The sequence below is a fragment of the Danio rerio genome, chromosome 18, assembly GCF_052040795.2.
Source record: "Danio rerio strain M-AB ecotype USA chromosome 18, GRCz13ab, whole genome shotgun sequence".
NCBI lineage: Eukaryota > Metazoa > Chordata > Actinopteri > Cypriniformes > Danionidae > Danio > Danio rerio.
In genome coordinates this window covers 52,251,025-52,268,648 of record NC_141038.1, presented here as the reverse complement: position 1 = coordinate 52,268,648, position 17,624 = coordinate 52,251,025, and the positions used below count along the sequence as shown (strand labels likewise).

General features: G+C 37.1%; 1 protein-coding gene across 1 annotated transcript in view; it reads right to left on the bottom strand.

Annotated features, from left to right (window-relative positions):
- Window positions 1-16,578, bottom strand: part of ppp1r37 (protein phosphatase 1, regulatory subunit 37) — a 71,880-nt gene extending 55,302 nt beyond the window's left edge. The window contains 1 exon segment of the mRNA NM_001080167.2: window positions 15,046-16,578. Coding sequence (NP_001073636.2) covers window positions 15,046-15,691 — 646 coding nt within the window. The 5' untranslated portion in view covers window positions 15,692-16,578.
- Window positions 16,579-17,624: the final 1,046 nt, after the last annotated feature.

The following is a 17,624-nucleotide window of genomic DNA, read 5'->3' as shown; positions in this document are numbered from 1 at the left end:
CTGATCCATCCACTGAGTTTGTAATGTAGTCAAATGTTTACAAACACAAACGTTTAGAGCTCATTCCTGGTTAATGATGTCAGAATTTACCGGTATTTTGGAAAGGATGTGTGAATGCTCTTTTCCGGAAAAATTTCGTAACATCCTTTAAAAGTCATTTTTAAAAGCAGCAGAAAACCAATGACGAACTTTATTTAATTATTTTGTAATTATAATTTTTAAAAAAAGTGGCTGAAGATGAACAAGAAGAAGAAGCCCTAAAACTGTAATAAAGCTTCAATGTTTCAGATTCAGCAAAAATGGTTCCTAAAGCCGAGGAACCACAGACCGAAAGAGATTGTGTCATGAATTACAATCTCCTCTGTACAGTAAGCCTCCCAATAATTCACAGAACAACAACAACAAGGCGTAAAAAAGTAATCTTCTATTCCTCTTGCATCTCTGAAACCATTGCTATTGCGTAAAGTTACAGACACACCAAACGAGAAAAGGCGAAAGGAGGAGAATGAAAAACTGCTTTAATTCATTGGCTTAATCATCCACCATTGCTTTGTTTGAAAACGAGCAAACCAACCAGTCTGATTAGTCTGTTAGTTGCTCTGAAATTACAAAAGCACAAAAAGATCTACACAATAACACGGGTAAAGCTTAAAAATAAAAATATAAACACCCACACCCACCTACAATTCTTTCAAAATGGTATATTTGCTGGTAGGCTTTTGCTGGTATCAAATATTCTCATCACGCTTGATTTCTGATTTTGTTAATTCTGATACTGAACAAAGCTACAAAAATGATTGCTTAAACAGGCATTCTAAGCAAAAATAAATAAATAAATACTTAATGTATTGCTTCATTGTACATGTTCAGAGAAAATAAAGGTTTTTTAAATGAATTGCAATAAAAGGATGAAAAAAGTACAACAGGAGGGTAACACTTTACAATAAAGTCTCATTAGTAAACATTAATGCATTAAAATCAACAACAGTGAGAAAAAAATACATATTATAGTTAGTTATATAAAGTTATTTAACCAGTTAAACTGCTGCTATTTTGGGATTTCCGCCTGGATTTTGCCTACTCAAATTTAAAAGCTTCCCAAATCCACATGCAGAGGTGTAAATGCAAAAATTTGGTATCATTTTGAAGAAAACCCTTTGATTTTTTATAAAACACTATTGAGAGTGTTTAAAATATCTGTATATGTTGTCTGTGTCATAATAAACATCTAAAAAAAGAGGCGCTTTTTGTATTTTTTTTTTATAAACTCAAATTTGAAAGTGTACCTTTTAGGTTCTGTGTGGTCTAGCGTGCTGTAATTAATGTTGGTGGTTCCTGCACATGTCTGTAATCATAGGGAAAAAGAAACATGTCTCCACCATAATCTATGCAAAAGTTATTGTATTCCAACTGATGAGAGGTGCTGTACAAGCCACAGGGAGCGATCATTGTTTTCATATTTCACTATTTTTTTGTTTGATCAAACATAATTCACTGTGTTTGGAGCACGTCAGACATATAAAAGGATTACTTATGCACATCAGCTCAAAAACAGAGGAGAATGGCCCTGAAGCGCACAGCATAAGGTAAGAGATGACAGCTGTCTGTGCTATCTGGGGCTGCTTATTGATCATAAATGTATTGTTTTCACTTCTGCGCCATGGAAACACCGCAATTCATTCAGCAACTGTTTGATATGTGAATATAATTCAGTAAAAGGAATGCTAGAACTGTATGAGCACCGGCAAGAGCTTTCATTTGAGCTATAACTTGTACATGTGTCATATGAAAAATATGAAAATGAACCAATGTAAAATACCTAGCTCGGGTATCCAAAATACTGTGTATTTAAGTGTAAATAACTTTTATACAGTAGAACAAAAACAAAAGTGATGCACATGTGCATAAAATATAGATTCTACACTTTCAAACGACACCACTTACGGGGGTCTGGTGCAACGCTAGCCCTTTAAATCTGAAGGCGAAAGTCGAAGACGTCACAGATCCGCAGAGTTTAACTGGTTAACCACTTGAATATTCATCTGTACTTCACCTTAAACTATAGAATGGCTTCAAAACATTTGGGATACACAGTAGTAGGCCTTACTTTCTGGGCCTTATAATTGGCCTTCATGGCCTTGTGAATTACACAGAATATGGCGCACGCTCAAGATTGGATTTTGGTCTGTACCAGCTGGCCGATACCCAATCCAGCAAAAATATGCGGTATTGAACGGGATCGGTGCATCCCTAAATAAATGCTTTTGTAGTTTTCATTACATGGACTTTAGTTAGATTAACTGATGTTAAATTGGAGCCTATAACTACTCACAGTGGCTCAGTGGTAACCAGAACTGTCAACTCACAGCAAGAAGGTCACTGGTTCGAGTCCCAGCTGGGCCAGTTGAAATTTCTGTGTGGAGTTAGAATGTTCTCCCCATGTTGGCGTGGGTTTCCTCTGGGTGCTCCGGTTTCCCCCACAGTCCAAACATATGTTCTATAAGTGAATTGAATCAACTCAATTGTTCCTAGTGTATGAGTGTGTGTGTGTGAATGAGTGTGTGTGGTTGTTTCCCAGTGTTGGGTTGTGGCTTTCAGGGCATCCGCTGCATTAAAAAAAAAAAAAAAAAAAAATGGCAGAATAGTTGGCGGTTCATTCCGTTGTGGCGACCCCTGATAAATAAAGGACTAAGCTGAAGGAAAATGATTGAATTACTCACAGAATTCAGCCAGATTAACATAGCATTTGGTGCTGCGATGAACAATTACACCAAATACAACAATCTGAACATTTTAAAGTTCAAATTATAAATAATTATATATATTATATAGGATAGTAACATAATTATCATGCTAAATTTGATCATTACATTTCAGCATTTGTCTAGTTGCAATGCAAAAACAAACAAAAGTAATCATGCAAGAGCCGGACTGGGGGCCTCCAGGGGCCCGATAGCAAACAGTGTAGAGCTGCTCTGTATCTGTCAGGGAAGCCATGGGTCAGTCACATCTGAGCGATACCTTCCAAAATAGATCTTCACACCACCTCATGCCAGCGGAGCTCAAAGTCATTCACACAGCAGTGCCACGGTCATGGGGGGCACTGAGGGTGTTAAGAGAGAGAAAAACACACCCACGCCGGCCATGCCCTTTCCCTTCAGCTAAACACATCAAAAACAACCTGAATGAAACCATCAGAGCCGCTAAAAAGCCTTAAAGGGGGCACAGAGGGCAAGATTAGATGGAAAGGAGGTATATCATCTTATAAACAAGACTACAAAACAACAGGAGCAATTTGTGTTATATACAGCTGAAGTCAGAATTATTCACCCTCTTGAATATTTCCCCCAATTTCTGTTTAACGGAAAGAGCATCTTTTTTAGATGATTTATAACTGATTTATTTTATCTTTGCCATGATGACAGCACATAATATTAGACTAGACATTCTTCAAGACACTAGTATTCAGCATAAAGTGACATTTAAAGGCTTCACTTATTAGGGTAAAGTTAAGGTAATTCGGCAAGTCATTGTATAACAGTGGTTTCTTCTGGAGACAATCCAAAACTAATATTGCTTTAGGGGGCTAATAATATTGACCTTAAAAAAACTAAAAACAGCTTTTATTCTAGCCGTAATAAAACAAATAAGACTTCCTCCGGAAGAAGAAAATATTATAGGAAATACTGTGAAAAATTCCTGAATCTGTTCAACACCATTTGGAAAATATTTTAAAAAGAAATTAAAATTCACAGGAGGGCGATTAATTTGGACTTCAACTGTATGTGTGAAAATGGAAGATATAAATTAAAATAGATTAAATTAAATCAAAATAAATATATAAAATAACATATAAGATAAAATTAAATGAAAAAAATTAATTCAATACGGCATGTATTTGACAGACTAGATATAAATAATAAATGTTTTATAATTAATCATCGGAATAGTGTAGAAACAGTCAAATCTAGAACACAAATTGGTGTATAAGAAAATCATCAGCATACATTTTGCCCGTAAAATGTGAGCTTAATGTTTTGCTATCTCGCCACAATGAAAATAATACAAACTATAATACAAAAAATACCAACTATAATACAAATTATGTATATATATATATATATATATATATATATATATATATTAGGGATGTAACGGTATCAGAATTTCACGGTACGGTAATACCTCGGTATGAATGTCACGGTACGGTATTTATTGAATCATTTACAGGAAAAAACAAAACTTATGAAAATACTCCAAAAAAGTGCCAAAAGTGTCAATGACATACAAATTAGCCATCTATCTGTAAGCTTTGAAACAGGAACTTCAATTTTAATAACAAAAAAAATATTAAACCATGTAAAAAAATTAAGTTTCAATTTAGTATTGTTGAAAACTCATCACATTCAACATTTAATCACACTCAGCCCATCTACCCAGATGAGAGCTCTGCTAGTCGGACTTCTCATCAAGCATCTCCCGCTGGATCTAATCTCACTATATTTATTAAACGGGATATTTCATTTATCTTGTTGTCTTTATCTAACGACATATTCCCTGACTTTGGTCATTGGAATCTATTACTTGTTCTCAGGTAACGTGTTTTGGCTGAGCACAAAGATAAGTTAATGATTAATGTAAGCACGTACATTCTGTATATTGACTGATCGCTTGCCTTTATTTCCTATAATGTATAAACTTATTGTATGTTATACTTTTAAAATGGCCATTATCGATTATTAAAACTAATACTCAGCAAAAGAGAGGCTGTGTTTCGTATTTTCACTGAAATTGAAAGGAGGCAGTTGTTATCGGCTCCGTTTTGTTATAAATATCCACACAGTGAAGATGACGCTCATATATGCAGCACGACGCCTCAACATGTCTGCTAAGTTGCTAATATTAAAATGAAAATAGGCAGTTCCTTAAATCATGTTTACATTTTATTGTTGACAAAGTGAAACAACGAAGCCAGGGTGATGTGAATGAAGTTATAAAGTACACTGTTCCCTTTGAAGATTTACCCGTGTCCTCGGTATAATCTGCTTTTCCATATCAAACTGAGAAGAAGAGACTGCAGCCTTGATCAAACTTGCGAAGTCTGAACTTACACGGAGAGAATGCAGGACTGAACTGTGTGTGTTAGGCTACTTAATATTCAGGAAAAGCCCCAATCAGAGAGGCGAATGTCTGCAGCCCCGCTTCCGTTTTCAGATGTCTCCGTTTTCCATCATCCACACTGAGACGGAGCTGCAGCGTTTCAGAATGAAAACGGCCTCTCCAGCCGTGAAACCGTAAGTTTTACTGGATAGCAAAACTTATGCGTTTTCAAACTAAAGCTCTTTCCAGCTCTTTTCATCCCCGCTTCTAGCAGCACACTCCATTTCCGCATTACTGGATCTGTAGCGACAACAGACCGCAAGGGATGATGGTCAAGCATGGGCTGATGGGTATTGTAGTTTTCGCTACCTCCCGTTCGCTTCATTCGCCTGAGCAAATTTTCTCAGAAGACCTATAGTTTTACCGAGTCATGCGACTACGGTAATATCGAAAAAAATTAATATTGCGGTATGACGGTATTTACAATACCGTTACATCCCTAATATATATATATATATATATATATATATATATATATATATATATATATATATATATATATATATATATATATATATAAATGAAGCAATGTTGTTTTCATTTATAATAAAATGTGTGATTATATAAATGAATGCATTGAACAGAAAATCAATGATCAGTCTGGCAAAAAAAAAAAAAGTTTGCTGAAAATTCTGCACTAAATAACAATATCTGTATAGAATGACAATACAGATATTTAATGGAAAAGAGAGAGAAAAAATGTATTTATAAATATATTTCTATTTCAGAGGTCACCACAGCGGAATGAACCGCCAACAATTTCACCATACGTTTTACACAGCGGATGCCCTTCCAGCTGCAACGCAGTACTGGGAAACACCCTTACACACACACACACACACATACATACACTATGGCCAATTTAGTTAATCAATTCCCCTATAGTGCATGTGTTTGGACTGTGGGGGAAACCGGAGTCCCCGAAGGAAACCTACGTTAACACAGGAAGAACCGGCAAACTCCACACATAAATGCCAACTGACCGAGCCGAGGCTGCAGCAACCTGTTTGCTCCGAGATGACAGTGCTGGTAACCACTGAGCCACCCAGTTTAAAAAGTTATAACTAATTATTTTAGATTAAATAAATATACTTTATATAGTTAAACTAATAAGTCGTCAACTAAACAACAAAGCCCGCTTATTAATCAGATCCACAGTTTCTCTGATTAGGTCACGAACACTGCAGACCCAAACCATGGCTGAGAAGAAACTGTATAGGAAAGCAAGCTACAAAAGTGGGAAGTTCAGCCTCAAAAAAATAAGGAAATTATAGAGCATACAGTACAGGCAGGTGACTAGAACTACTTCCTCATACCTAAACAACAGCAGAACAATGTGTGAGTGTGAAATAAGAGCAGCCAACACCTGTGATTTCAAAGCTTCCACCCCTCGATCATCTTTCACAACAAGAGACTTGGCAAAAAAACGCTCATCCTGGTTATAAGATTTCTAAGATTGCAACTGCACATCAAAATGTTCTTCAATATCATGCAGTGACCTAACCCTAATGCTCATTTATGAAAACATTTCATAAATTGCTGACAATACTTTAAATTAATAAAACAATTCCAATTCTTTCAATCTCTGCGCGTGCAAAGGGTCTGAACAATATTCTTGATCAATATTCTTAGGGTCTGTATATTTAGGAATAACGTCAATATTGCCATATCAATACTGCTATATTGTAGAGCTGGGTGTATTCACACACTGAAAAAAATATATTTAAAGACGATTCCTTGGATTTACTCAATTTTTCATGTTAAGTGGTTGTAAACAATTTATTTGGGCTGAATTTAAACAAACAAATTAAGTAGAACATCATTAAACTTAATTTGTTTGTTTAAATTCAACACAAATAAGTTGTTTGCAACAGTTCTGCAAGCAACACTTTTTTCAGTGCACCTTGGATGTCTGGGGTCGCACAGATTTCTCTGTCTTCGCCATGTATGTCTCTGCTCGTCTTTCTGCTGCGTCTTGTCTATGAGGCACAGAACACTGCTGGTATCAGAGCTTAAGAGAGGCAGAGTGCAGTCACTCCGCTCCGCTCTCAACTAAAGTTTTTTTTAATAATCAAACGTCTTCGCGTTGCACGACATGACAAATCGATTATTAAATTCGTTGCCAACACTTTTGGTAATCGATTTTAATAGATTTAATCAATTCGTTGTTGCAGCCCTACTTGTATTCGCTTTGAATATGACATTCTTAGACTAGAAACTAGGCTTGGGCGATGACATCGTCCATCGCCGATGGCCAATAGACAACACAATGCTGAGCTGGCATCGCCGATCCTCCGCCCCGCCCCCGTCGCAAACCCGCTCGCGAAAAATACACACTCAGGCCCTGTTTACACTAATATGTCTTCGTGTTAAAATGCCATTATAAGATGAAAATGATCCACATCCACACAGTGTTTTACCTAGCATTTCTAAACAGCCCTCCGTCCGCTGAAAACGCACATCATGTGACCACACACACAGCCACACACAGACAGACACACACACACACTCCTCTGAGCTCCATGACAGAGAGCAGTGCCTGTCGGACAAATGATCAAGGATATACCGCTGGATCGCGTCTCACTATAGTTGTTAAACGTGATTATTCAGACATTCCAAGTCTCCCGGAAGTCTCTATGCATTTGCGGGACTCATAATGCCTACAAACGAGTGATAATCTCCCGGAAGTCTCCCTCCCGGTCCTTAAATAAGTCGCACACCTTTCTCACAACCCCTAAGCCCCCAAGAATTAGCATTTTTTGCATAAATCCTATAAATTCCATATAAACACAGTAATTAAATACAATTCTGCAGCTCCTGATCAACTATAATTCAGACTCAGCATTGCATATCCTTTGATGCGACTATTGCCGATGCTCACATTGCGATGTCGATGCTGAAACGATATATCGTGCAGCCCTATTGCTATTCAAACTATCTTGTGAAACTTTTGTAAATCGCAAAACTGAATCACAGAAAATAAAAAAAACATCGCAATATCAGATTTTTTCCCAATATCAGGCAGAGTTTTGGTCTCTATTCTTATTTTCTAGTTATTATTGCAATTCTCCTTCAGCTGCTGTAGTGGAGTGCAGCATTTTCAAGGACGGACATAGAGCTCTGTGCCCTGATCAAACGCACAATGCTGGCAGAGCATGATTGGGATCACTAGAACGCTCCAGGGACAACATTACCTGGAAATTAACCAGCAACCTTTGTGCTTCCTAATCTGACACTTAAACATTAGGCTGCTACCACAAATACCTTGATCACTGGACCTGGATTCCTTAAAATATACATTGAACTATACACACACTGTCTAAGGAGAGGATTATGTAGTGTAAACACAAGACAGACTGCTTGAAACAACAGTCTACTTTAATTCACAAAAGCATCACTATACCACATGCTCTATTATAATATACCATGCGACTTTAATAAGATTACATCTTTTAAACTTAGCAAAGATAGTAAATTAGGCATCTACAAAATGTTTTAGGTCAGTAGGCTACCCAAACAGACTATTTAAAATGACTAATTTAAAATAAGTTATAAACACAATTTTTTTAGTTTTTGGGTGGGCAAATTTATTGTGTTAATGTTCAATCTACTTAAATTCATGGTTTCTACTACATTCATTCTTCCATGGCGGGGCGCCACACCAAAATTGATCCCGCCACAGCTACATTACAGCTTCTCATTTAAAACATAGTCGTGTTTTTTTTAATAGCAGGTGATAATCGCACCAAAACGTATTAAAAGGTAAGTGAATTAGAGCGAACTTTTCTGTAACTTTAGTAGTGCTGTGCGCTGTTTGTTTAACCCTTTAAGGTTACGTGCTGACTGACTGACAGGTGCGTGATGCCAGCAAACACGACGTATAGCCGTTTCACTTTACTTCACGATGCATTATCACTCTGTATGTCTATTAGAGACATTCATAAATATTCCTTGCAAATCTACTAAATGTTGGAGACAAAGTTGTGACAAAAACACAATAAATCGCACTTCAGCAGCGTTTATTTGAGAGCGCACAAGAAGATCTGCATTTGCGCTAAGCTTGAGCGACGTATTTGAGGGGGCGTGCAAGAAGTTTTGTGCACAAGCAGAAGAAATCGGCTAGAATTAGGTTAACTTAATTTGTGTTTTGACAACATGAAGAAATTGTGTGGAACCAACCATCTTTACAGTTTATTGCAAATTAGTTTGTAATAGACTAATATATATTTAAACTTACTGAACTGTTTAAAATGTGTGTAAGCAGATCAAAAACAAATTTTTTTTTGGGGCATCAAAATAAAACAATAATGACTATCATACATTTTAAAAGTGAAGAACAGTTTATATAGCTAAAAAATCTTGTCAGGCAAGTTAAGAGCAAAAATAGCTTTAAAATACATATTTATTGATCACAGTTTTCTCCCAAAATACTTTAATGAACTTAAATATTTACACTTATATACACTTTCTTACAAAGTTTTAAAAATTGGTAATAATTTAAAACATGATTTCTTACATAATTATTTTTGTTATGCTGATGAATGTCCTAATTATTCGCAACATTAAAGCTTTATTATTTACTTCCATTAATATTTTTTCCACATGTATCACCTTTGTATGTTTCTATTAAATTAAGACGTCTTATATTTGACCTAAATAAATAACCTTTATGATCACCACTATGTGGGGTGATACGGTGGCTCAGTGGTTAGCACTGCTGCCTAACAGCAAGAAAGTCGCTGATTTGAGTCCTGGCTAGAGTCCTTTTAAATGCGCTTCTTTGCGCTATAGGTGAATTGAATAAGCTAAAGTGACCGTATGCGTGTAAATGGATGTTTCCCAGTGCTGGATAGCAGCTGGAAGGGCATCCGCTGTGTAAAACATATGCTGGATAAGTTGGCGGTTCATTCCGCTGTGGTGACCCCTGATGAATAATGGGACTGAGCCAAAGGAAATTAAAAGAATGAATCCCCATTTTGTGACTTTTAAAGACATGCTACTGACATTTCTTTCTTTTACTAAAAGATCAGAGTCATAAATGATTCCAATAACATAAAAACAAAATCCTCAGAGTAGAATTAATTTTAAAGATGATTACAAAACAGTATTATTAAGACTATAGGCTAAACTTTCTACAATAACAAACATCCCTCATAAACAATGAATTTTCCAAGCATCTCTGAGATGTGAGAGAACTAACTAAACAAACAGCAGCTGTCAGACAAAACACTGAGCTTATTGTGTCTCGATGGCTTCATTGCGTCACGTTATTTTAGAGTCCACCAAGTCTTCGACACAGGCACAAACACCACACACACCTTGACCATGCACAAAGGAGATTCCCTGCAGGCTAAACAGAGACACACCTCAAAACCTTTGGCCTAGAAAGCAAAGAACATGCTGTTATATTTTTGCTGGCTCATATACAACTGAAATATAGCAACCAAATCAACAGGAGGTCACCGAGTTTACACTATGAGCCGGTACTCGGCCTACAAGATGCTGGTATCTCAAAACGCGCTTTACGCAACACTGCCTGGCTGGAAGATTTTCCTCCATATCTGCAACAAGACAGCTGTTTGAGGCTGAGACGGATCATAACAGATCTGTGCAGTTGTTATAAAGCCGCTGAATGACCCTTGAGGACTTACGGATCAAATGTCAGTCAGATCACGGGAGTCTTTCAGGAAAAGCCGGAGCGTAACAGGTAACAGAAGCCACGTTCAAAGCCTTGGCTTCAACTCAGCGGGGAACGAATAGTTTGAGCACAATTACGCAAACCTTTTAGAGTGGAGCAACAATGCAAACCGCAGGAGATGAGCTCTCCTTTTGGGATTCAACTCAATATTTGATGCTCCAAGAACTAGGGATGTGCAATATGACTATATAGAGCAGTAGTTTGATACCTGACTGTTATCGAAGTCCTATTGAACTCACCAAACATTTTTGATCCACTTCAAATATTAAGTACTGTATATCATTTGCATGAAATTAAAAGCAGTTTGTTATGTTTTATCATTTATTTGGTAACACTTTACAATAAGGTTCATTAGTTAATGCATTTACTAACATGAACTAATCATGAACAACACATGTACAGCATTTATTAATCATAATTGAACATTTACTAATGCATTATTAACATCCAAGTCCATGCTTGTTAACAATAGTTAATGCACCATGAGTATGAATATAACATGAACAAATACAGTAGTAAATGCATTGTTCATTGTTTGTTTATGTTAGTAATGCATTAATTAACATTAACTAATAAACCTTATTGTAAAGTGTGACCATTTATTTCATGTGATTGTAAAAATACATCGTTTACAGTAATAATATTCATCATTTTAATGAGCTCAACGTTTTACTCCAGATAGAAACGTGTCTAACAGCATGGGGAGAAAGTGGCATGCGTGAAAGTACACTGTTTACCCTGTTTTAAGACTTCATTAACATGTACTTTTCATCTCAACATTCTAAATCAAACATATCATGAAATTATATTTTTTTAAAAAGTGAGAAAAATCACATTAATGACAAAATTTTTGAAGATGCACTTTCAAATAACAACACAAACAGCCCTTTCCATGTGATTAATATACAGTTGAAACCAGAAGTTTGCATACACTCTAAGAAAAGGAACATAACTATTTAAAAAAAAATAATGTCTGATGGTAAATCATATTAAAAGTTTACTATTTTAGGTCCGTTAGGATCACCTAAATTATTTACATTTGCTAAATTTTGTTTTAGAGAATTGTTTATTAATTTCTAGACAGTCAATAGTTTACACACATTTCCGTGGCATTTTTTAGCTTTGCTTTTAAACTGTATAACTTTGGTCAAATGTTTTGAGTCTCCTTCCACAAGCTTCTCACAATAGTTTGAAAGAATTTTGGCCCATTCCTCCTGACAGAATTGCTGTAACTGAGTCAGATTTGTTAGCTGCCTTGCCCGCACAAGCTTTTTCAACTCCGCCCACACATTTTCTATAGGATTGATATCAGGGCTTTGTGATGGCCACTCCATAACATTCACTCTGTTGTCAGTAAAGCACATTTTAACAAATTTGGCAGTATGCTTAGGGTCATGGTCTGTATGGAAGAGCCGTTTGTGGCCAAGTTCTAATGTCCTGGCTGATGTCTTGAGATGTTGCTTCAGTATTTCTCCATAATGTTCTTTCTTCATGATGCCATCTATGCTGTGAAGTGGACCAGTCCCTCCTGCAGCAAAACAGCCCCACAACATGATGCTGCCGCCCCCATACTTCACAGTTGAGATGGTGTTGCTAGGCTTGTGTGCTTTCCCCTTTGTCCTCTAAATGTAACACTGCTCATTATGGCCAAACAGTTCAATCTTAGCTCCATCAGAGCACAGGACATGTCTCCAAACATGAGTCTTTTTCCCAGTGTCATTCAGCTAATGGTAATCTGGCTTTGTTGTTGATTCTGGCTTGTTGATTTTCCCATGTTGTCACACAAGGAAGCAGTGTGTTTGAGCTTTTCCTTAAATACTAGTCTACAGTTGTGCCTCCAATTAAATTAACATGTTGTCAATTAGCCAATCAGAAACTTCCAAAACCTCGACACCATCACCTGAGCTTATTCAGAGGCAGAATAATCTTACTGTGTGTAAACTTGACTTTCAAGAAGAGTTATAACGATTTCTCAACACATATCTCTCTCATTGTTCTGCTATTAAGCAGAACAGAAACACATGTGATGATCCTAACTCACCTAAAGGTGAAAAGTTTTTAAACATTTATATGTTAATATTGATTTTATTTGATATGCATTTTTTCTCTCTTCTTTGTTATATGTATATTTTGATATCTGCAGTATTTAATTTATGTTTCGGAAGTGTTTTGTTTAAAAAGGAAGTGTGTTATTTTAAATTGATTACTATAATGGATGTAAACGGAAGGAGATCACACATGGTCACAGCGTCTCAGCAATACGGTCTGCAACGGTCTAAAGCAGGGGTCACCAACCTTGGTCCAAGAGGGCCGGTGTCCCTGCAGGGTTTAGCTCCAACTTGCTTCAAGTATACCTAGTAACACCTTGATTAGCTTGTTCAGGTGTGTTTGATTAGGGTTGGAGCTAAAATCTGCAGGACACCAGACCTTCAGGAATAAGTTTGGTGACCACCGCTCTAAAGGTTTTAGCTCAGGGTTTAATGTTGGTTTGAACGTTGCACTTAAACAAATCGTGGGAAAATGCCAGTGAAAGAGTCAATTCTTTATTGAGCCAGTCAGATACACAAACTATTAATCAATAAGCTATATGCACACAGACTTTTAATTCTCAGCCAGGCAGCACGAGGGCTTCCGGTGAACTGTATTTCCATTACAAAATTGTCATGTTTAAGATCTGTTTTCTTTACAAATCAGCGATCCTCACTGCCTGTTAGATATCTGATATGAACTGGGTCTCAGATCGCACTAGAACCACTGCATTAAATTCCAGTTTCCCTTGCCATGTCTTTAAAATATGACAGTTTATTTTACCCCAGTATTTTCAATGGAATTTCGGGAGGGGTCTGGATGCAGACCTGGTGCAGTGCAATCTGAGCTGCATCCAATGCTTTTTAATGCACTCGCCTAACCCCAGCCCTAACCCTACGCATCACAGTGACATCACTCACTCCATTGAGTGCATTGTGTCTGAGACTGCATCGCTGAGTGATGCAATCTCAGCTTGCATCATAAAGGCTGCATCCAGACACTATTGGGAATTTCCGCACTAGCCTGTTGGTACTGACGGCACTAGTGGTTACAATGGTTTGAACAAACTAAATAAATGCTACTTAGTCTATTTAACTAAATGCATTGTAATTACATTACAACATCGATGCTGTAAAAAAACAACCTTGTAAACTGAAATAGTCACATTAAGCTTTAACCAGAAGTTTTATCGTTCGCCCTAAAACTCTAGCTGTGCATAGAGCCCGTTAAATTAACAGAAAAAGGCACTATATCGTGATATGCATCATTATCAGAAATGTAGTTTATATTGTGATATGACATTTTCTTTCTTCATATACCCTAGGAACGGTATTGCAGAAAATTTTGACTGTTTTAAAACCGCGCTATCCCTTGAAAACGGGTCTCGTCCCATGCATAGTGTAAATAAACTATTAATCAATTAAATTTACAGAAAAGGTACTATATCATGATTTATACAACAATTCTGTCTGGTTCTCAAATCTGATTGGCTGATAGCCGTGCGATATTCTGCAATATCAGAACTCCTACAGCCTCTTTACCCTTTGTGTATTACTCCGCCCACATACAGCCAACAAAAAGCAGACACATATCGTAATATGCATCATTATCAGCTATTTAGTTTATATTGTGATATGACATTTTATTTCTTCATATAGGAACGATATTGCAGAAAAAATTTTGACTGTTTTAAAACCTTCATTTTTTTCAAACCGCGGTAAGCCTTGAAAGCTGGTATCGTCCCATGCCTAGTGTAAATAAACTATTAATCAATTAAATTTACAGAAAAGGTACTATATCATGATGTATCAGAATATGAGATGATTTATATCGGGATACAAGATTTTTGTCAAATTGCTCATCCCTAGCAAGACACTGTGGTAAAGTTAGTGTTATATTCCCAAATCTCTTCATTTTTGAACAGTGAGAACTTGTGACATGGTCTCTATATTATTTACTTTGACTATTCGGTCTGAAATTGCATGACTTCAAAACAACATTAGCACTATTTAATTGATTAACAACGATGTACTTTGATAGTCATTGGCAGCAAATATGATTTCCCTATTTAGAATTGCCAAAGATTACCAGGAAGTCTGAATGTGCGAATATAAAATAAGCTTTACCTGAGTTTGCAAGATCTGTAAAGCTCCACTTACCATGTCTCCAAGGGTCCTTCGGCTCAACCGCACCCGATACGATGTCCTCATCTGATGGAAAGGTCACCCTTTTTGACCCATGTTTAATCCCAGCTTCTTCTACCACCGGCGTGGCAGCTGCTGGGACTGTTTCTGAGGGCACATCAACACTGTGTTCCTCCAAAGGTTCCTGCGAATGCAGTTCTATGACAGTGTCTGATATTAGAGAGTTTTCACAGCTAGAGGCACTTTCCTCAGATTGAGTCTGGGCAGTTGGTTCAAACTCCAAAACACCATTTTCATCCAGACTTAAATCCACACCGATATCCATCTCACCATCATCACCCACATCTCCAACAGAGCACTTGGTCACCGGCGGCTCCTCAACTGTGCTCTGCTGCAGGTCTCCAGCAGAACCATTAACAGGGTCAGCGGACACTGCAATGGATCCATTGTTTTTAGTATGCAGTGCATCATCCTTCAAATGGACGTCTTTTAATCTAGTCAGGACGGCGGCGTCCTGTTCCTCCTGGTCTCCATCCATCAGCTGGAGGCCATCCCGTGGAAGGATCTCCTCCGCGGGCGTGGGGTGTGATATAGTGTTGTCAGAGACATTGCACAAATCTATAGCTTTGCACAAATCTACAGCTTGATCCTCGCAATTCATTTTCTCATTTCCAGTAAACTAGAGAACGCCACAACCTGTCAAGTACTAAAAAAAAAAACAATTGAACCACCTGCGATGCAAACCTCTCAAACCAATATCTCCTAAGCTAGTGCAAAAAAAACCCTCACATCATAAGTATAAATACTCAGAGCTAAGACATAAAGCTCACTTCATTCATTCCTTTTTTGTATTATTGGTTTGTAAGGGTAACATCAGGCAAATGACTCTATTCTAAGTTTACTTTAGCATCTGTCTCCAAGCCTGTGCTCTGCTCAACATCTTTTAGCTTCAAGCTGAACACATTAAAAGAGTGTCACATGCACATACTGTTGACATTATCAGCAAACACCGTGTACTTAAAGTCCACCATCAATACTGCTACTCTCCTCGCCTCCAAGATCAAGCTAAACACTAGTATAAGCATTCAAATCGCAAATATTGCACTATAAACAAAGCGTTGGATGATGAAGATTATGAAGATGACGAGGATCAGGCTTTCTCCACTGGCCTGCTCTCCGACACCAAGACGGATAAAGTACTAAAACTGACTCTTTAAGACAATGGTTTAAAGTGCAACAGCATGTTTATAACTCCAGTCGTGTGTTTAAGCTGTCAAGACGAGGAATCCTGCACTGTCACTTTCCGTGTCGCAGTGAACACAAATAAAAACAGGCGTCACACTCCGGAGCGCGCTCTCGTCCACAAAAACCACAACAAACGGCCTCGTGTGCTCCGTGTACACACTCTACTCCGGTCGCTTCGCATAAATGATGTTTAACAGACCGCAAAATCGCGCAGACAGCAGAAAAAGAGCGAAATATTGGCCCCGGTGTCGCTCCAGTCCGGACCGACCGTGTGTGTGTCTGTTGACTGCTCAGAGATACGTCATCAGCCCGGGTTGGAAACCCGCCGGAGGATTCAGCTGCCGCACTTTCAGCGCTTCACCTCAAGCGTTTGTTGCCGAGGAAGTGCGCGAGATAAAAATATAAAGCTTGCTTTTGTGTTTAGTTTTAATTTCATATTTTCGTTTTTATAAACGCATTGGTGGTTCATCGTGACTAGAGCACATAGTGAATCACCATAGACATTCAACGAATCAGTCGACATTTGAACTTTGCCAAACAGCTGTCACGTTGGATGGTTTATGACGTGTGTTACACATGAAAATAAACAAATATATTATATTGTAAATGGATATATATTGTATAACTATTCAGTCTTGGTTAGATATCGTGTGAATATAGGAAATTAGACACTTTTCTTTTCAGTCAGATATGTCATATTTTATAAATGGCGTCAAACCTTACCACAAATAGCAGGAACTGGAACTTTTATAAATGGCAATACTGTGATAACTGGCACTGTGTACTTATTTATCAAGTAATTAAACAGACAGCCTATTAAAAGGGGTGGTTCTTTTTTGGATCTATTTGCAGTTATTCGACGTTTAAATACATTTTAGTGACGTTTTGAACACTTTTGCTGCATTGGCTTGTTGGATGGTTATCATTATGGCACGTTTTAATGCAACAAAAATACTTCCTACATTTTTGTCAAAGTGTTTATCATACTATTTTTTTTTGTTTACAAAGATTTACATCTAAAAATGTGCGTTTAAACTTTGAGTTTTTACAGTTTATATATAATGTAATCAGACTGTAAGAATGTAGTCAGAATGTAATCAATGTAATCATTTTCTAAATGCTAATTTATTATCATCCATCATAAAAACAAACAAACAATAAAAAATGTCAATCTGTTGTTAATGTTTTAAATTAAAAACTGTAGCCTATATGCAAATAACAAGCTAGCAAGCTCATCTCCGCAGTCACAACTTGTCCATTTAAATAAAAAAGCCTTCTTTTATTGGTTATTCTTCTTAAAACCTTCTTCTATTGGTTATTTTCACAATTTATGATGGCTTACTCTCAAA